The following is a 21,358-nucleotide window of genomic DNA, read 5'->3' on the forward strand; positions in this document are numbered from 1 at the left end:
CTCTCCATTGGCTGAAACGTAAATGCCCGTCTTGCGTACGTTCAAAACGAATGAACACTAATCGGAACGAAAATAACGTTCACGTTTCTTGGGATTTTTCGTCGTCTTGGAAAGAAACAAACAGCGCCACATATGTGCACAAAAGCCAAATAGCACGCACATCGCGTATTATCCCCGTCGATGGGAAATGTATACACGCAGGCACAGGGCACTGACGGGCCAATCACGCGTCGGCGCGGCCCTACTTGTTTGTTGATTACTTGTATGTTGCCAATGATTATTGATGTTGATGATTGTTGATGATTGTTGATGTTGATAGTTGATATTGATAATGATTGTTGATTGTTGATGTTCATGTTGATCTGTTAATTGTTGATTGTTGATGTTGACGTTGATTATCGATTGTTGATTTTGATTGTAGATTTTGATTGTTGATGTTGACTGTTGATGTTGATTGTTGATGTTGATTGCTGTTCATTTTGCCTTGTTAATTGTTGATTCTTGATGTTGACGTTGATTGTTAATTGTTGATGTTGACGTTGATATTAATGTTGAGGGTTGAGTGTTAAGGGTTGAGGGTTGAAAAATAGCGCCTGTAGTAATTATACAGAGAACAATTAAAAAAATCAGGTGAGGATCTGCATGCGTATGCTGCTGTAGTGTAAACTTATCAAGTGCAATTGAGACAAAAACCCATTAAATAGCTGATATCTCTAAAAGGCAAGGTCGCACACCATTGGCCCAATACAAAATATTGCTCGCCATAACTTCTTCACCACAATGCGCATGTTTTTAGGGGGAAAAAACACCCCAATTTAAAAAAAATAGAGGTTGTAGGACCAACCACACGGTGTTGGGCCATGGATCACCGCAAACTTTGCCACACACATCAACTCAAAATATGCATGTTTAAATCCATGTTTCACTTTTCAACATGCCGCCAGAGGGCGCTCTAACATTTGATGACGTCACGTGTAAAATTTGTGTACAGTACTGCCTAGGTAGACACTCGAATCGTTGAAAGCAAGTTCGCATCTTCTGCCAATTTCAATTAATAAGGCACTTCCGGTTTTGACCGGAAGGAAGGGTCACGTGATTTTGCACTTAAAACCAAAAATGAAGACCCTGCAATATTTTATCGATTGTCATAAAAAAAATCAAATCTGTAGCAGTTGATTTTATATTGATTTTAAAAGATTAAATATGGAAATTTGCTTGTAATATGACACTTGATGACGTCATTGTGACGTCATCGCCAGAAACCTCCAGAGCTATATTTACTAGACTGCTATATATAGCCACATGTTGATTATATCTCTCACGGTTGATTTTTTAGCAATTGTTTAAGGTTTAAAGGTCTTTTCTTTATAACTTCCGGTCTGATGACGTCATCCATTTTTTTCGCGCACAGGTATTTTCTGCATTAAGTTCATCATGTATATTCAGTTTGAAGCGATTACCGCAAATTTCGCCACATACATCAAGTGATAATGCGTTTTCGACATTTTTAAACTGCCGCTAGAGGGCGCTCTAACTCTTCATGGCGCCACCGATCATTTTTTTTTAAAAGGTCAACCCACCCGCAGACTAACATCGTTGAAAGCAAGTTCATATCTTTTTCCACTTTTTATCTTTTTCCGGTTTCGACCGGAAGGAAGGGTCACGTGATTTTGCACGCACAAGATAAATTGAAGATCATGTATAATCATGTTGATTCCCGCAAAATTCAATTTCCGGTCTCTGACGGTTGATTTGATACTAAATTTCACAGATTAAATTTATTATTTTTTGAAGTGACGTCATGTGACCCATAATGACGTCATGATGACGTAATTGCAAAAAAATACATTTTCAGTGGGTTGTGTTTTCAAGTATTGACAATTGAAGTTCATATCACTTTTTATGTTGACAAACAGTTCTGGTTCAGTTCTTGAGTGTCTGGTTTTACGACTGTTGTATGTTAACTATTGAGCTAATGGCTGTTTGATGGACCAATGTATTTTAAGTGTTTACCGGTGTTTTGTACACGTTTATATATGACAACTTCTTAACGCAAGCACATTTTTGACTTCTGATGACGTCTTATGATACTCAAAAATTGGGCTGGCAAAAGCGCCCAATTGGGCGATTAGACTTTTCGATTAGGCTTTTTCCCCTAAAAACAAGGGCATTGGGGTAAAGAGGGTATGGCGAGCAATATTTTGTATTGCGCCAATGGTGTGCGACCTTTACTTTTAGAGATATGAGCTATTTAATGGGTTTTTGTAACAATACTTGTACTGGATACGTTTACAGTACAGCAGCATACGCGCGTGCAGATCCTCACCTGACTCTTTTTAACTATCCTCCGTATAATTACTTCAAGCGGTGTTTTTCAGCCCTCAACCCTCAACATTGACATCAACATCAACAATCAACATCAACATCAACAATCAACATCAACAATCAACAATCAACAATCAACAATCACATCAACAATCAACATCAATAATCATTCATCAACATCAACAATCAACATCAACAATCATCAACAATCAACATCAATAATCATTCATCAACATCAACAACTAACTTTCAACAATCAACAATCAACAATCAACATCAACATCAACATCAACAATTAACAATTAACATCAACTATCAACAATTAACATCAACAATCGTGACAAATAACATCAATAACCAACATCAATAATCAATATCAACAATCAACATCAACAATCAACATCAATAATCAACATCAATAATCGTTAATCAACAACAACAATCAACTATCAACAATCAACATCAACATAAACAACCAACAATCAACCTCAACAATCAACATCAACAATCAACAACAACAATCACCAATCAACAACGCGAAAAGCCAAACCTCTAGCCCAACACCGTGTGTTTGTCCCTTCAAACTCTAGTTTTTTTAATTTGTTATTTTCAAATCCTCACTTTTTGGAATCAATGTTCGTATGGCCAAGCGTACGTGTAGAGTCTACTCAATGCGGGCCATAGACTAGGGCTAAAGTCAACCTCGTCCCCAGGGTGTCGAGCAGTACGCGCCCATCACTACCTGCTCTATTGGAAACGAGGTTGGAAATAAAGTAAGCACTGGGGACGAGGTTGGGCTAGAGTCTACTCAGTGCGGGCCATAGTCTGGTTCCCAGACCAAAAGATTCTGACTATTCCTGATGAATGTTAGGTCAGGTAGCCTCCGGTTATACATTGTATTACAATTCACGTCACGTGACTAAAACGGGAGGAATTCCTCCTTTTTCCGAAAATTTCCGAAGTTTGCCGAATTCGTTTCGTCAACAATCGGATAGCGCCCGAGTATTTCCGAGTATAATATAGGTTTAATTGACTGCTACTTGCTTATTAATTTTTTTGTAAATGAGTTGATAATTAATATTCATTGCTTTCATTTAGAAAACTTGAAATTCAACGACGATTTTTTGCATCAAATATATTCGGATCGTATAGGCGAACTTTTTGCTGCGTCATGTACAATTTTGAATTTGACGACCGTTACCGAGATTTTCCAAAACTCGGTCTTCGTTCGGCTGCACCTGCTAACAGTGCTATTTTGGTGCCTAATTTTGAAGATTCCAGATCAACATTAGACAATGTTATCTTACAGAAACATCAAACTGTATTATCATAACTGTATGATATTACGAAGCAAGTGTTTATTTAAAAATGTTATCAGAACATTAAAAGTTAAAAGTGATAAAGGAAAATCGGAAACGAAGCCGAGCTTTGAAAAAGGCCAACAATGTCATGTTTGTTTTTGTATGCGGTGTCCGGGGTAAAAACAGAGTCAATTCGTCGCACACGCAGTGCGAGCATAGCGTGAGTTACGAAAACACGATTTAAAACTGTTACGATCTTATCGAGACAACATGCAGTATCACATATATTATGAACAAAGGAAATGAGTATTTTCGAGAAGTCGTGGAGAAATGATCACGAAAACACGTACTGCACGTTGTGAATAACAACACCAAGTATACTAGTCGTGTTCCCTAACGTGACGAACTTCGAAGCTTACCCAACTTTCCTCGTGTAGTGTTCCCAAACCTCTTTCTTGACAAACCTCAAATTCATGCAGTGAAATACTGGTACTTTTACCTTATTAATGCTTGCAAATTAAACTCTGTAAAGAATTTCGGTTTCATAAAATTTAATCACTGTGCTTTGCCTCCGTTGTCGGACTCCTACTTCGACTCTACTGTTTCAATTAGCAGTGACGAGATTTCCAACAGCTTCGACAACTCGCTGTCATTTTTACATCAACCTGACCAAACACTAGCTTCTGAGGTTAATGCTACTAGTTTGAGGGCAATTTTTGGTGCGAACATCAATGCTCGGAGCATTAAAAACAAAGTATCGGAACTCCAGGCAGTTGTTCACTCAATGAACTTGTCTGTTGTCGCTGTCACTGAAACATGGTTGGACTCCACAATTCCGGACTCTGCTCTATTCGAGACTCACAGTGTGTTTCGTAAGGATCGCAATCGTCGAGGTGGAGGTGTGTTACTTGCGATTTCGAATTCTCTGAATCCAACAGCAGTTGATTCCAGTGGTTTTCCATCATCCATTGAGTTTGTATGCGCTGCTTTTACCATTAATTCTGAGCGTTGGCTCTGCGGAGCATACTACAGGCCTCCCACGGATGCTGCTAGTTTGGGACTTCTCGAAGAAGTATTGAATAACCTTGAATTGGACCTGTACGCCGGCTTTATTTTGATGGGCGATTTTAATATCAACTGGTCGCCTGTCAATCCGTGCCCACTGAAATCTACACTTCAAGATTTAGCCGACAGCTTTTGTGTGGATCAAGTCGTTTCTAAACCTACAGGGTCTTCAGCTGACTTTTTGACGAATACCATAATTGATCTGATATGCACATCTCGACCAGATCGCGTTTGTAATGTCAGCATCGAGCCTGGACTGAGCAGTTCTGATCATCACATGGTTTCCTTCAGAATTCGAGGATCTCCTGGTAAGCTGCCAGATCAGGTTCGTGAAACGTTCCAATATCACAAAGCCGATCTGAACCACTTTCATAACTTGCTGTCTGCGGTGCCCTGGAACCTGATTGATTACAGCGACTTAGACGATGCTTGGGAGAACTTTAGCGATTACTTCCTTGCTTGTGTGCGGGAATGTATTCCTGTCCGTCGAGGTAGAAAACGAGTTAAACCCTGGATTTCTGCGGATCTGCACAAGCTGATACTTGAAAAACGCAGACTTTTCAGGAGAGCTCGATCTACAGGGACTGCGTCCGCCTGGAACAAGTACAAACAAGCTAGAAATAAGGTTCGCAAATCCTCCAAAAAGGCTTACAATGACTTTGTGACTGATCTGTTTCAGAAAAAGGATAACCGTAAGTCCTTCTGGTCGTTTGTTAAATCCAAACGAAATACTTCAAACTCTGTCGATTGCTTCCTTCTGTCAGACGGTAGCAAAATCTGTGACCCAACACGGATTGCAGCTGAGTTTAATTATCTGTTTGCCAGTTTCTTTTCCGGATCTGCGGATACCAACGATGTCACTGCCCCTGCGCTGGACATCCCACCTCTGAACAATTTCAGGATAACCACAGCGCAGGTTGCCTCTGAAATCAAGAAACTGTTTGCTCGAAAAGCTCACGGTCCAGATGGCATCAGTGCACAGATGCTAAAATTAGCTTGCCCTACCATCATACCTGTGCTGACTAAATTCTATAAATAGCACGCTTGCTGCAGGATGTCTTCCAAAGTCTTGGAAGCGTGCTAATGTTGTGCCGGTATACAAACGTGGTGACAAAACTAACTTGTGTAATTACAGGCCTGTCTCGTTAACCCCGATCGTCTGCAAAATCTTGGAGAAGATCGTTGTTCCCCAGATACTCGACCACTGTCTGGAGAACGGTCTTGTATCCTCTCAGCAGCATGGCTTTATTCCAGGGAGATCTTGCAACACTGCATTATTATCGGCCACAACGGCCTGGTTGAGATCTCTGGATGCAAGAGTGCCTGCAAAGTTATGCGTTTGTCATGGCGTCAACTACCCAGTCCTACTTACACCAGAGTTGTAACGAGTCACTGATTTTTGTGACTCGAGTCGAGTCGAGTCATTTTAAAAGAAGTGACTCGAGTCGAGTCGAGTCATTAGGTCAACAAGGTCGAGTCGAGTCGAGTCGAGTCACAGAGTGTGGTCGAGTCGAGTCGAGTCGAGTCGAGTCAAGTATTTAGCTCGAGTCAATTCGAGTCACAAATATTTGAACACTAAATTACAATAAAAAGCAACAAACACAAGAGAGAAAGAATACAAGGCACCAGTCTATTACGGAAATCCAAAGACATAAAGTATGCTGTATGGTACCCAACCAACAGTTTCCATTGCTAGCTCACGTCACAGATAAGAAGATGTGAAACTTCGGTCTTATAACCGTTTGGCTTCGAGTCTAGATTTTGTTGTTCGCTGATCGCTGACAACGTTAAAATCTAATTGCATTATACAAAACTGTTTCTGATTATTTAAAGGTGGGCCCGTCTGTATCCATTTTTGTGTGTGAAATCGGGACATGAATTTAGCCAGCGTTCCACCAAGAACTTCAAAATCGCCCGAAACCAATGATGAAACCACGGATTGAGAAATGCGTTTTAAGTCTGGTTCCGGGTTTAGCATTACATGCTATAGAACCACAAGGTGGGAGTCCGCGACACGGTGTATGTTTGTTGTTTCATTATGGAGGAAGGAAACAGACTGCCGCTGTATATAAACGTACATTATTCGCGAACATTAACGTGACGTGAACAAAAACTGGCAACGCGAACGGCGCAGCGTAAGTCATTGCAAATATTTTTCGCAAGTAAGTTTTGCTTTTATTTTGGGACTCGAGTCTTATTAGCCTTCCTCGAGTCGAGTCGAGTCATTCTGATGAGGGACTTGAGTCGAGTCGAGTCATTTGCTCGCAGTGACTCGAGTCGAGTCGAGTCATTTACCCGTCGGGACTCGAGTCGAGTCGAGTCGCCAAAAAATGTGACTCGAGTCGGACTCGAGTCGAGTCATTGACTCGAGTCATTACAACTCTGACTTACACCCTCGGAGGTTCTGCTTTGGAGTGTGTGAGTTCCCTCAAGCTTCTTGGCTGCCTGTTCCAAAGCAACCTGTCCTGGGATTCGCACGTTCAACAGACTCATTGGCCTGATACGTTGAGTATCTGGCAATTGTCACTCCAGTGTTTCTCTCCACCTGTACAAGACCCTCATCTTGCCCATTGTTGACTATTGCTCGCCCGTTTGGTGGATCCACCGCAAAAAGCACACCGACGCCATCGAATCGATCCAGCGCCGGGCAAGTCGTATGATACTGCGACAGAACTATATGGAGCAAAGCTACCAAGATAGACTGCAGAGCTTGGGTCTAATGACTCTTTCTAATAGGAGAACGTTTTTAAACACCAGTTTTTCCACGAAACTTTTAATGTCTATAAGATTGGGTTTTATGTCGGATTTTCCTAATTTGTTCCACGTTAATGTTAGGCACCCAGACATGCTCACTTTCCTTCATTTAAATCCAAGGACTGATGCCTACAAATATAGTGCTGCTGTTCGCTTTCCTAAAGTAATCTCTGAGCTTGATGCTGAAACCAGGAACATTTTGATTTTAGAGGGTGTGGGGGCTTTTCGTTCACATTTGAGGAGGGATTTATCCGACATGTAATTGGGAGTGTGTATAAACTAGCAGACATCAGATATGTTTATATTTTTTATTTTGGGGGGAATTCGTCTCTATACTGGTTGTTTTTAATACTGGTCTTTGGGGCGTTCCTTTTTTACTGGTTTTTACCCTTTTTCTGGTTTGATGATGTTTTAATATAAATCCATTTTTATCAATTTTTATCTCATCATGGTCATTTGGTCTCATTGGGGTTTTTCATCTAAGACAAAAAGCATCTTGAGATAGTACAGTCGGCCTGTTTTTATCATTACATGTTCGTATTTACAGTTGTTTAATTTAGTATAATATGGTTCTTATTTCATTTTTATTTCTTCATTTAAAATTCAGTGTTTTAATTTGAACAGGGGTCTGGTCAAACACATCGTTTGATGACAGTGTTTTATGCTTTTGTTTGTCCTTGGCAGCCCCTGTTCATGTGGTTTTACATTTCCTTTTAATTCAATTTTATATTTATGTCTAAAGATGTAAAATAAAATCCGAAATTCAAAAACGGTGGCGTCCGGAAATTGGGCACAAATTGGCGGAGTGTTCCTAACGTGGCGCACTTGAATAAATCTCAGAAAATTCCAAATTAACTTTTAAGAATTTCTGTAAACTTGATAAATTCTGATAAATCATTATTATCTCTACTTACATACCCAACCAGATGTTTGTCGATCAGAAAATTATTTTCGGGGCATTTTCAAAGGGTTCACTTTGCACTTGAAAATAAAATCGGAAAATCACGCCAAAATAACTCTTACTAAAAATGTCCCATTACGAAGCCATTGGATCCCCATGGGACCCCATGGGGAACCCATGGGAATCAAAGAGATACACATGGTGGTCTCTTAAAACACCATGGAGATCTCTTAAAACACCATGGTGTCCCATGGGAACACTATGGACAGCTAAAGAAACGCCATGGTGTCCCATGTGAACACCATGAGCAGCTACTGTAACCCCATGGCACCACCATGTGGTCTCATGGTGGTCTCTTTGAATACCGTGTGGTCTCTTAAAACACCATGGCGATCTCTTAAAACACCATGGTGTCGCATGGAAACACCATGAGCAGCTACTGTAAACCCATGGCACCACCATGTGGTCTCATGGTGGTCTCTTTAAATACCATGGTGGCCTATCTGAGCACCATGTATAGTCAAAGTAATGCCATGGTGTCCCATGGGAACACCATGGACAGCTATTGTAACACCATGGCACCACCATGAGGTTTCAAAACCACCATAAAAGCACCACCATGAAAATGTAGGGGTGACCATGCATGGGGGCCATGGTGACCAATGGCATCGCCATGGGAATGCTTTTCTATTCAACGGAAATACGAGCATGGGGAAATACCATGGGAATAAACACCATGGGATCGATGAACACCATGGAGATGAATACCATGGAGATGAATACCATGGAGATGAATACCATGGAGATGAATACCATGGAGATGAATACCATGGGGATGAACACCATGGAGATGAATACCATGGGGATGAATACCATTGGGATGAACACCATGGGGATGAACACCATGGGGATGAACACCATGGAGATGAACACCATGGGAACACCATGGGGATGAACACCATGGGAACACCATGGGAAAACCATGAGACCTTTTTTGAAGAATTGTGTCAGTTATGAGTGTTCTAATTGCATTTTTTTAAATTTTGCTATGAATAATTTAAGTCAAATGAAGAATGCACTCTATTTTTATGTGGAGATTTGGCACGTAAAAATACTGTGGATAATTTTAATTCATTTATTATTATTGAAAACAATTTATTATCAAAAATAATTAGGATACATGTACTGTGATTTGATGGTACAACTTTTAAAGTGGTATGGAAGCCGGATACTACTTTTTTGACAAAGAGTGCTTCGACACTCCCCTAAATGCCGTACGCGGGACAATCACGTACCTTCGGAGTCCCATGATGGCCACTCCCCAATGTGAGAATATAATTGACATGGAGTAAATCCATAATGCAGATATTGGATGCTGCTATGGAAAGGTACTGGGAAAATATAATGATAAGGTATATATTCTGAAACAAGCCATGGGACATTTTTGTAAGGGAATTTTTTCTTCTAACCAGTGATGTAGTGCCTTGATGCTGGGCCTTGGCCTTAAGGCTGCCTTAAGGCTGGACTTTAGGGCCTTGGCCTCGAGGCTTGAGGGCAAAAGCCTTGGCCTTGGCCTTGGCCTTGAGGGATCAGTGCCTTGCAATTTTCAGTCAAGGCTCTTCAAGGCCCATAGATTTTTGCATTTTCCAGATAAATCTGTTTGAAATTTTGCTGTTACCATTTTAATCGTGTTACCATGGAGGAGGGAAACACTCTATAGATTTTTGTGTTGGGCACACTTCCACTTTTATAGCATCATATTGTGTTACCATTGTAGTAGATTTGCTGCAACAATATTCTGTACACTTGTGGGGCTAATGAGATAATCACTTAAATTGTATACTTATGGAATAGATCTGATTGGTTGTATATGTCTCCCTGATAAGTGCTAAAGATTTGCATGTACATGTATCTGTTTTAGATAATGCTAATATTTCTGACCATGTTGGCCCAGCAAATAAAAATTTCCCAAATCAGTTTCTTGGATCCCCCTTTTGTTACACTCGGGAGAATTGTGCGTCAATATATCGTTATTTTGTTTTAGTTAAACCATATTCATGAAGACCTGAACTTATACTTTAATAGATACAATGCAGTCATAAAACATTGTATGCGAGCATGTTGATTGCAATTAAAGACAAGTTGTTCTTCTTAATGAGCGATTCGTGATGATGTGTCATGTGACTATAATTAGTTCTATATTAGTGGTCATTTTATAAAACAGGGCCTTGGCCTTGGCCTTAGCCTTGAGGGTTAAGCCTTGGCCTTGGCCTCGAGGCTTGAGGGTCAAAGCCTTTGCTCCAACACTGCTTCTAACTTTGAAACGGGTAAATAAACTCGCGATTTATGAACGGGAGTGTTTAGAACTTGATGAATTTCACTTTCTGTGAAATTTCAGTTAAAACTTTTGCTCTAGCTAGGCGCTACAGGCGAAAAATCAAAGTGCGCCACGTTGGGGGCCGCGCCACGTTAGGGTACATCAACAATACACGATAAACATCCATGAGCCAATTGCGGTATCGAATCAGGATACAGGAAGAAAGTTTCCTATCCAGGGTTTACTATTGGAAACGAGGTTGAAAATAAAGTAAGCACTGGGGACGAGGTAGGAGCTTCACAGAATCTTGTGAAGTAAGAGGCCTACGACGTATATGTTTATTGCTGTAGCTGTTCAAGACCGCAGTTAGACAATGTGCGCAAATGCTATCCGAAAACTTCCCATAGAAATGCACGCATTCCATACCGGATGTGATTTCTGTTTCATTGCGGAACATGTGTGGACAAAATGTTGAGCGTCGCATAATGCAATCCGACCGTTGGTGATTCGAAACGGTGCCTTAACAGGTGACGGGAATTGTAAATTTACAACACAGATAAGTTTTACCGAATTTTCTACATTATTACGCTTTTCAACGAAATAAAAAACATCTCTAAACTGGAAAAAAGAGAGAAATGAATCAGTCTTAACGGCCGTTTCAAACCTTGCAGGTTGTAAGCACTGGAGACAAGGTTGCCTTCAGCCCATAGAACTGTAATTTAATATAGCTCTATGCTCCAGCCTCGACTCCATGGGCGCGTGCGCGTTCCTTCACTAACCGCAAGACATGATGGAAACAACATGGCGCAGTAGGATCTCGTACCCATGGGAACGAGGTTGGGTAGCCTCCGGTAATACATTGTATTACAATTTGCATCACGTGACTAAAACGGGAGGAATTCCTCTTTTTTCCGAAAATGTCCGAAGTTTGCCAAATTTGTTTCGTCGACAATCGGATAGCGCCCGAGTATTTCCTAGTATAATATAGGTTTAATTAACTGACAATATTAAGGGAATAAATGTGTGCTCCGGAGGTTTTTATCACTCGTTTAATACCGCTTAGAGTCTGGGTGCTGATAATTACCCGAGCCGGAGGCGAGGGTAATTATCAGCACCCAGACTCTAAGCGGTATTAAACAGAGTGATAAATACCGACCGAGCACATATTTATTCCCATTCATAAATACCTTATCCGTAAAAAAATATCAAATAATTCGTTCAAAAAATCCCGATTTTGTTCAACAAGTTCACTTCATGCTTTTTGAAACATCCCTCTAGCAAAATAATGGAGTGTTCAGCTGGAGAGTAAGATGTAAACAACCCTTTTATGGAGATTGACGCGCGCGTAACATGTTCTGCGCGATGTCACGCAGAACGCATCTGGGGCGTTGCGTTTTGAATTTAGAACTATAAAATTCTGACTCGCTTGTAGTGTTGCGCATGCCTACGTGAGGATTGTGAACGTTCAACCAATGAAACGGTAAGAGGCACTGGATTTTTAGGAGTCCACATTTTATTGTGACACTGGAAAAGTGTTTAAGACCAGCTAGCCATGTCTTTATCATCCGTTTAAGACCGGCCACGTGACGGGCTCTCGACCAATAGGAATAGCTAAACTGTCTGAGGTATTTATGAATAAGGGAATAAATGTGTGCTCCGGAGGTTTTTATCACTCTGTTTAATACCACTTAGAGTCTGGGTGCTGATAATTACCCGAGCCGGAGGCGAGGGTAATTATCAGCACCCAGACTCTAAGTGGTATTAAACAGAGTGATAAATACCGACGGAGTACATATTTATTCCCATTCATAAATACCTTTTCGGTAAAAAAAAATCATATAATTCGTGCAAAACATCCCGATTTTGTTCAACAAATTCACTTTATGCTTTTTGAATCATCCCTCCTGCAAAATAATGGAGTGTTCAGCTGGCGAGTAAGATGAAAACAACCCTTTTATGGAGATTGACGCGCGCGTATCATGTTCTATGCGATGTCGCGCAGAACGCACCTGGCGCGTTGCGTTTTGAATTTAGAACTATAAAATTCTAACTCCCTGGTAGTGTTGCGCATGCCTACGTGAGGATTGTGAACGTTCAACCAATTAAACGATAAGAGGCACTGGATTTTTAGGAGTCCACATTTTATTGTGACACTGGAAAAGTGTTTAAGACCAGCTAGCCATGTCTTTATCATCCGTTTAATACCGGCCACGTGACGGGCTCTCGACCAATAGGAATGGCTAAACTGTCTGAGGTATTTATGAATGCTTATTCATAAATACCTCAGACAGTTTAGCCATTCCTATTGGTCGAGAGCCCGTCACGCGGCCGGTATTAAACGGATGATAAAGACATGGCTAGCTGGTTTTAAACACTTTTCCAGTGTCACAATAAAATGTGGACTCCTAAAAATCCAGTGCCTCTTATCGTTTCATTGGTTGAACGTTCACAATCCTCACGTAGGCATGCGCAACACTACCAGGGAGTTAGAATTTTATAGTTCCAAATTCAAAACGCAACGCGCCAGGTGCGTTCTGCGCGACATCGCATAGAACATGATACGCGCGCGTCAATCTCCATAAAAGGGTTGTTTTATCTTACTCGCCAGCTGAACACTCCATTATTTTGCAGGAGGGATGATTCAAAAAGCATAAAGTGAATTTGTTGAACAAAATCGGGATGTTTTGAACGAATTATATGATTTTTTTTTACCGAAAAGGTATTTATGAATGGGAATAAATATGTACTCCGTCGGTATTTATCACTCTGTTTAATACCACTTAGAGTCTGGGTGCTGATAATTACCCTCGCCTCCGGCTCGGGTAATTATCAGCACCCAGACTCTAAGTGGTATTAAACAGAGTGATAAAAACCTCCGGAGCACACATTTATTCCCTTATTAAAAACTTTTTAAAAATGAGTTGATAATTAATATTCATTGCTTCATTTTAAAAAACTTTAAATTCAACGACGATTTTGTGCATCAAGTATACTCGGATCGTACGGGCGAACTTTTTGCAGCGTCATGTACTATTTTGAATTTGACGACCGTTACCGAGATTTTTCCAAAAACTCGGTCTTCATTCGGCTCCGCCTGCTAACAGTGCTATTTGGGTGCCTAATTTTGAAGATTCAAGATCAACATAAGTCAATGTTATCTTACAGAAATATCAAATTGTATTATCATAACTGTATGATATTACGAAGCAAGTGATTTATTCACAAATTTGATCAGAATATTAAAAGCTATAAGTGATAAAGCGAAATCAGAAACGAAGCCGAGCTTTGAAAAAGGGCCGTCAATGTCGTCATGTTTACTTTTAGCCACGGTGGCTGCCTGACCTCAACCTCGTCCCCAGGGTGTCGAGCAGTACGCGCCCATCACTACCTGCTCTCTCACCCTGGTATTGGATCATTTGCATGTGCAAGATTTTTGAACATGTTTGCAAATGAGAATAGTCTGGTGCCTGCATGTGCGTTACATTAGCGCTTGTTTTTGTATGCGGTGTCTGGGGTAAAAACAGAATCAATTCGTCGCAGCGCGAGCATGGCGTGAGTTACGAAAACACGATTTATTTAATTAAACTGTTACGATCTTATCGAAACAACATGCAGTATCACATTTATACGAACAAATTGGAAAGGAAATGAGTATTTTCGAGAAGGCGTGGACGAATGATCGCGAAAACACGTACTGCACGTTTTGAATAACAACACCAAGTACACGATAAAAATCAATTTCTCGCCAATTGCGGTATCGAATCAGGATACAGGAAGAAAGTTTCCTATCCATAGTCTGGTTCCCAGACCAAAAGATTCTGACTATTCCCGATGAATCTTAGGTCCGGTAGCCTCTGGTAATACTTATGTATTACAACTTACGTCACGTGACTAAAACGGGAGGAATTCCTCCTTTTTCCGAAAATTTCCGAAGTTTGCCGAATTTGTTTCGTCGACAATCGGATAACGCCGGAGTGTTTCCGAATATAATATAGGTTTAATTAACTGCTTATTGCTTGTTAATTTTTTTTTTAATGAGTTGATAATTAATATTCATTGCTTTCATTTAGAAAACTTGAAATTCAACGACGATCTTGTGCATCCAATATACTCGGATCGTATGGGCGAACTTTTTGCTGCGTCATGTACAATTTTGAATTTGACGACCGTTACTGAGATTTTCAAAACTGTATGATATTACGAAGCAAGTGATTGACTTAAAAATTTGATCAGATCGAACATTAAAAGATAAAAGTGATAAAGCGAAATCGGAAACGAAGCCGAGCTTTGAAAAAGGGCCATCAATGTCGTCATGTTTATTTTTAGCCACGGAGGCTGCCTGACCCATTGATCTCCATATACACTGTGTATATGGAGATCAATGGCCTGACCTCAACCTCGTCCCCAGTGCTTACTTTATTTCCAACCTCGTTTCCAATAGTAAGCCCTGGACAGGAAACTTTCTTCCTGTATCCTGATTCGATACCGTTATGGATTTGTATCGTGTACATGGTGTTGTTATTCACAACGTGCAGTACGTGTTTTCGCGATCATTCGACCACACCTTTTAGAATATACTCATTTCCTTCCCAATTTGTTCATAATATTATGAAATGTGATACTGCATGTTGTCTTGATAAGATCGTAACAGTTTAATTTTAAAAATCGTGTTTTCGTAACTCACGCCATGCTCGCGCTGCGACGAATTGACTCTGTTTTTACCCCAGACACCGCAAACAAAAACAAACACTAATGTAACGCACATGCAGGCACCAGACTATTCCTCATTTGCATACGTGTTCAAAAATCTTGCACATGCAAATGATCCAATACCAGGGTGAGAGAGCAGCTAGTGGTGGGCGCGTACTGCTCGACACCTGGGGACGAGGTTGGCCTGACCTAAGATTCATCACGAATAGTCAGAATCTTTTGGTCTGGAAACCAGACTATCCTATCCAGGGCTTAACGCGGCTGGAAATAAAGTAAGCACTGGGGACGAGGTTGGCCTGACCTACAATTTAGACGTGAGCGTCGGGAATTATTGTCAGGTCTAGGGAACCAGACTACGAGGGAACCCAAACACCGTGTGTGGCCTTGTGACCCATACGCCCACTGATTGGTCGAGCTCGAGTATGGCTAGCCTTTCACCAAGGCCATCGTGGCTTAACTTGCCCGCATTCAAAGCGGCTGGAGATGGAGACCACACATGCGAGTGGGAAAAAGCTGCCACTCGTGCGTGCTGACTTAATCTTTGCTCCATTCGCTTCGGGTCTTCGCAACTCCGCCGCTCTAAGCCACGATGGCCTGGGCGAAAGGCTAGAGTATGGCCTGCTTCATATTCATAAGTCATTCATTGCACGTTAGCACGTGCTATTCACAATGTTTTCAGGCCAACGTACATGTACGTACATGTACGTCGGCGTACTTACGTTCCTTTCACGCGTACATGTGATTGCAAATCATGAAATCTCGCAAAAGTCTTCATTTTTCAACGGCGATTTGGACCAAATATTAGAAGTCTCCTGCACGTGTTTCTCGTGAAAATGAAGCGTATACTGTCCTCTATCTACTGAGCCTTGCCGTTTCTTTCGGCCTTTTTTAAGAATCGAATGTACACCTAAAAACTATCGGCCCTCGATTTTGTTGATAAAAAATATGATTTTGTTTGTCAGGCCGTAACAACACTTTATATTTGTCAAAAGCAGTTATTTTTGGTATCAAAATAAAGCACGAGATTTTAACTTTTCACTTATTTAGCCATCTTGGCCAAACAGTGCAGGTTTCCAGGCACTTTTCGTGTTTTTCTGTAGTCTCGAATAATTCTCGTAAAATCTCGCGTACGTTTTTGGGCCATCGGGACAAGAAACTGAGGTCAAACAGGGCTGTACGCGTGACCATTTTGCCATGTTGTGGAGGGATCGTTTTTCAAGATGGCTGCCGTTCCGCTTTGGGGAAAATAGGGGTCGTCTTCTTCAGGCAAGAATTTCTCGAAAAGTCAATGGTCAACCCACCAAAAAATGAAAAGAAATTGAAAGACGACATGTCGATCATCATTTTTCTGTGCAGCTTAAATACCTGTGAGAGTTCTGAGTATTTTAAAAATATTTTTGAAGTATGGGCATTTAGCACTAGTGTCTATGGGAATTTATTTGCAGGGTTGCATCCATAAAGACTGGATAGCGGATAAAGAGCCGCACAATGAATTAATTTGACGCCATATTGGTGAGACCGGTGAGACCGGCTGGTGATCTACAAAGGACATGTTGCCGTCTTTATAGACAGCATAATTTCTTTTGTAACATCGCGGTTCACTTGACTTATATTTTGACCACCACCACCGACCGACCAAGGTTTACAATTTTTCTAACGTCGTGGTTTACTTTTTTAATGCCGCAGTTGACTTTTTCGGCGTTTTGGAAATAATAATCACTACGGAAATGTGTCCTTTTTATATATATCGCCTATCTGCCCGAAACGGGTTTCAACATAGATTCTTTCTTCATGTGCCTTCTGGCTCTTTTTTCCTTGTTTTGCAGAAGTCTTTTGTCATTTATACTTTGACATGTATTATTTGCAAGTTTTCTCATTTTGGACGATTATCCACAGTACTACTCCACTCGTCAAGTACCTTCCCACATTTGAGTGCACTTTTGCAAGTGTCTTTAAACCTGAGTTTGGGACGTCCAACTGATCCGGTGAGCCATTGGCAAGTTCACAGTACACAGCCTCGACTCCAGGGGCGCGTGCTCGTTCCTTACACTAACCCCTGGCTGTGATGATGACGTTAATGACGCTGATTGGCTATTCACAGCGTACTGCGCGCGCATTTCGAAGATTGCACGCCGGGCGCGCCCATAATGCGCTCGCGTGCTTTGTTTGCACGTAACGTCACGTACGAAAAAAAAATATGATTCAAAAGTCGCGATGCCTGTACGATATGGATTATGTCAGCCGTGTTTTTCGCTAAAAAAATACCTTTCAGTGTCTGTGGTTGTAAAGGCACGAAAGGGGTACGTACATTTAATACAAATCTTTGCTAATTAACACAACGTCCAAACGTTGTGTTTGAAAGGATTGATTCTTCAAAATCACAACGTTTAACATTTTAAAGATGGCGCCGCGCGTAAAACGGATAAACTGCAGCCCTAATTATAATGTAACGTATTTCAGCACATTTAAATTACACAATTCCAGCAGGGGTTACGATCGCGCAAGGCATGATGGGAAACAACATGGCGCTGCAAGATCGTACCCACGGGGCACGAGGTTGCACAGTACATTATGCTCTTTACTGCTGTCTTTCGTCGTCCATTCGTTTTAGAACATCATGTGTACGTGACCCAAATGCGCGTCAACTGTTGATACAACGCGCGCTGTGTATACGCGTAGAACGTTCGTATTATACGCGGCCATCTTCGTGAGACCGGGGGCGAATTGGTCAATATGCAAAGTCTACTGTGTGAATGGTGTATGGACAATGGACATCCGCTATCCAGTCTTTATATAGAGATCAATGGGAAAGTCTGTGTATATGGAGATCAATGGAATTACCGAAACACCAGCCTCGACTCCACTGATCTGTATATAAAGACTGGATAGCGGATATGCATACAACATTCACACAGTAGACTTTACATATTGACCAATTCGCCCCCGGTCTCACGAAGATGGCCGCGTATAATACGAACGTTCTACGCGTAAATACGCGCGCGTTGTATCAACAGTTGACGCGCATTTTGGTCACGTACACATATTATGATGTTCTAAAAGGAACACATTTCCGTAGTGATTATTATTTCAAAAACGCCGAAAAAGTGATTTGCGGCATTATAAAAACGTTAGAAAAATTGTAGTAAACCTTGGTCAGTTGGTCAGTGGTGGTGGCCAAAATATAAGTCAAGTGAGCCGCGACATTACAAAAGAAATCAAGCTGTCTATAAAGACGGCAACTTGTCCTTTGTAGATCACCAGCCGGTCTCACCAATATGGCGTCAAATTCGTACAGTGTGCGGCTCTTTATTAGCTATCCAGTCTTCATATAGAGATCAGTGCTCGACTCCATGGGCGCATGCGCATTCCTTCACTAACCCCTGGCCGTGATGTACACGTAAACGATGCTGACTGGCTATTCAGAGCGTACTGCGCGGGCATTTCCATAGATATAGAATAAAAAGACATAGAATAAAAAGACTAGATCGGCAGCGGTCCATATACGCGCCCATTCACAGTGCGATAAATCTCCGCCATTTTTGTTGTCTCTCGTGGACGCGCAACAAATTAACGTAAAGTAATGGAGCTAAATGTATCTATCAGTCCTCCATCATCTAGGCGCTTGCGTCAAGCTAATCTGACATCGCGCTCTCTGTAAGTGTTCTCCACTGTTCTCTGTCTGATGCCACATGCCAGGTGCATCGATCCTTGATGTTGACCCCCGTGGTTGTCAGGTCCTTGTTTACTCTCTTCAGCCACGTGGTTCGTTGTCCCCCTCTTGGTAGCTTGTTCTTGCGGATTGCCTCTAGAAGTGCTTGCTTGGCAGGAGCTTCCTCGGGTAGTCTCAGGAGATGGCCTGTCCACCTAAAACGTCTTCGGGTAATGGCAGTACTCCAAGGGATCTCGTTGGTTCTCCTGTACAGTTCTTTATTGGTGATCTTCTTGGGCCATTTTATATTAAGGATTGAACGCAAGAGTCTTCTGTGAAATGCATCAATGTTCTCTTCTAGTGACTTAGTCAATGTCCATAGTTCGCTGTTGTATAGAAATACAGATGCTATGAAGGCGCGGAATGTTTTGAGTTTCGTGTTGTTTGAGATTGCATCACTGTTGAAGACATTCCTGAATTTGTTGAAAGATACCATCAAAAGTATTTTCCTCCTGGTAATATCTTGCTCAGTGTCGAGAAAAGATCCCAAGTATTTGCATTTCTTCCAACTGGTGTTGCTTCCGTTTCTACTGATGAGGTGTTTCTCTGTCTTAGACGTGTTTACTGTGAGTTTCGCTCTTTTAGTACCTCAGGTGCCTGCCTCTCCACAGTTGCTATCGGGTGGATATCGTTACTTGCCCAAGTGATGTCATCAGCGATGATACTGTAATCCCATCTCAAAGTATGCTGCCGGGCAAATAGCGTAGCTGTGGTTCTCGAGTTCCACAGGAAGGGACTGGGACTGTGTCTGCGTGCAGTAACTGTGATCCTGAAGAGTGAATGGTGTCTCGGGTGTTTCCGGGTCAAGTTGTCTCAGTGCTTTTGCCAGGTATAGAGTGAAGAGAATGGGACTGAGGCAGTCTCCTTGAGGCACGCCGATGTTGGTTTTGAAGGGCTTACCCCAGATAGTTCCCACTCTTACTTGCAATCGAACGTCTCTAAGCAAGATTGCCAGGAAGTGGAGTTCGTCTTGCTCTAGTATCTCTTTAAGATCCTCAAAGAGAACCACTCTTCTCACCGAATCAAAAGCCTTTGACATGTCGAGCAGCAGTAGGTGAAGTTCATAGCTATCGGCTGTGATGGCCTTCTCTGCTAAGATCTTTAAGGCAAAGACCTGCTCAGTGGTGCCTCTGCCGTGTCGATAGGCTGCTTGGGAAGCTGGTATGTGGTCGTCTAATCTGTCGGCGATTCTCTTCGTCAAACAAATGGCCATTATTTTCCGGATAATTGTCAGAAGAACGATTGGCCTTATGTTCACTGGGGGTCCCTTTGGTTTGCCTGGCTTAGGAAGAGGAACGAGAATACCTTCTTTGATGTCGTCAGGGTAGATGCCAGTGCTAGCGGTTTCATTCAGAGTTCTGGCAATTTCTTGAGCAATCATCTCGGGTCCATACTTTAGCAGCTCGGCACTGAGATTATCTTTTCCAGCACTTTTGCAATTTTTAAGTGATTGGTCGCCTTTTTGACTTCTATATTGGTGAAGGGCTTGCTCATCATCCGTGGTGGAAATTATTCAATTATAGCTTCATCATCCAAATCAAACTTACTTTGAAACCAGTTTCTGATGATCCATGTTCAAGAGATACTGATTGAAAGAGATATACTGATTGAAATAAACAAGAGTAGACTGGGGTTTCAACATTATGGGAACGATGTTATCTTATTTATTCTCTTGTGTATAATTATTGGCATTGAAGGTCTCAAGTAACAGAAAATAAACTCGCAATGTGCGCGTAAACGGCGTTGCGTTCGCCACGTCTAGCGCGCAATTTGTATCTTTCCTCCAGCACGTGACCCTCCAGGCAAGGCCGTGCGTATGCACGCGCTGCCGATCTAGTCTTTTTATTCTATTTCTATGGCCATTTCGAAGATTGCACGCCGGGCGCGCCCATCGTGCTTTGCACGTCACGTCACGTACGAATATTCAAAACTGCGCGATGCCCGTACGATATGGATTATGGCTGCCTCGTTTTTCGCTTAAAAACCTGTATAGGCTATGCGGTTGTAAAGGGACGAAAGGGGTACGTACCTTTAATACAAATCTTTGCTATAAATAACGCAACGTCCAAGCCTTATGTTTGAAAACATTGATTCTTCAAAAACACAACTTTCAACATTTTAAAAATAGCATCGGCGCGTAAAACGGATAAACTGCAGCCTAATGGGAGACTTTTGACGGACAGTGTCGTAGAGGGCAGCAAACATAGCGGTCCCAGGCAATTTTTGGCGCGAGGAAGAAAATGTTGCAGTTTCATTGCAATAATCAGCCGCTGGCG

The 21,358-nt window shown here is 41.7% G+C and overlaps 1 protein-coding gene across 1 annotated transcript; it reads left to right on the top strand.

Moving 5' to 3' along the window:
* The first annotated feature begins 4,410 nt into the window (after positions 1 to 4,410).
* On the top strand, positions 4,411 to 5,730 carry LOC119726828. The gene has a single exon (XM_038198686.1). The coding sequence runs from the start codon at positions 4,411 to 4,413 to the stop codon at positions 5,728 to 5,730; it is 1,320 nt and encodes a 439-aa protein (XP_038054614.1).
* The last annotated feature ends 15,628 nt before the right edge of the window (positions 5,731 to 21,358 follow it).

The sequence above is a fragment of the Patiria miniata genome, unplaced genomic scaffold, assembly GCF_015706575.1.
Source record: "Patiria miniata isolate m_02_andy unplaced genomic scaffold, ASM1570657v1 HiC_scaffold_2, whole genome shotgun sequence".
Classification (NCBI taxonomy): domain Eukaryota; kingdom Metazoa; phylum Echinodermata; class Asteroidea; order Valvatida; family Asterinidae; genus Patiria; species Patiria miniata.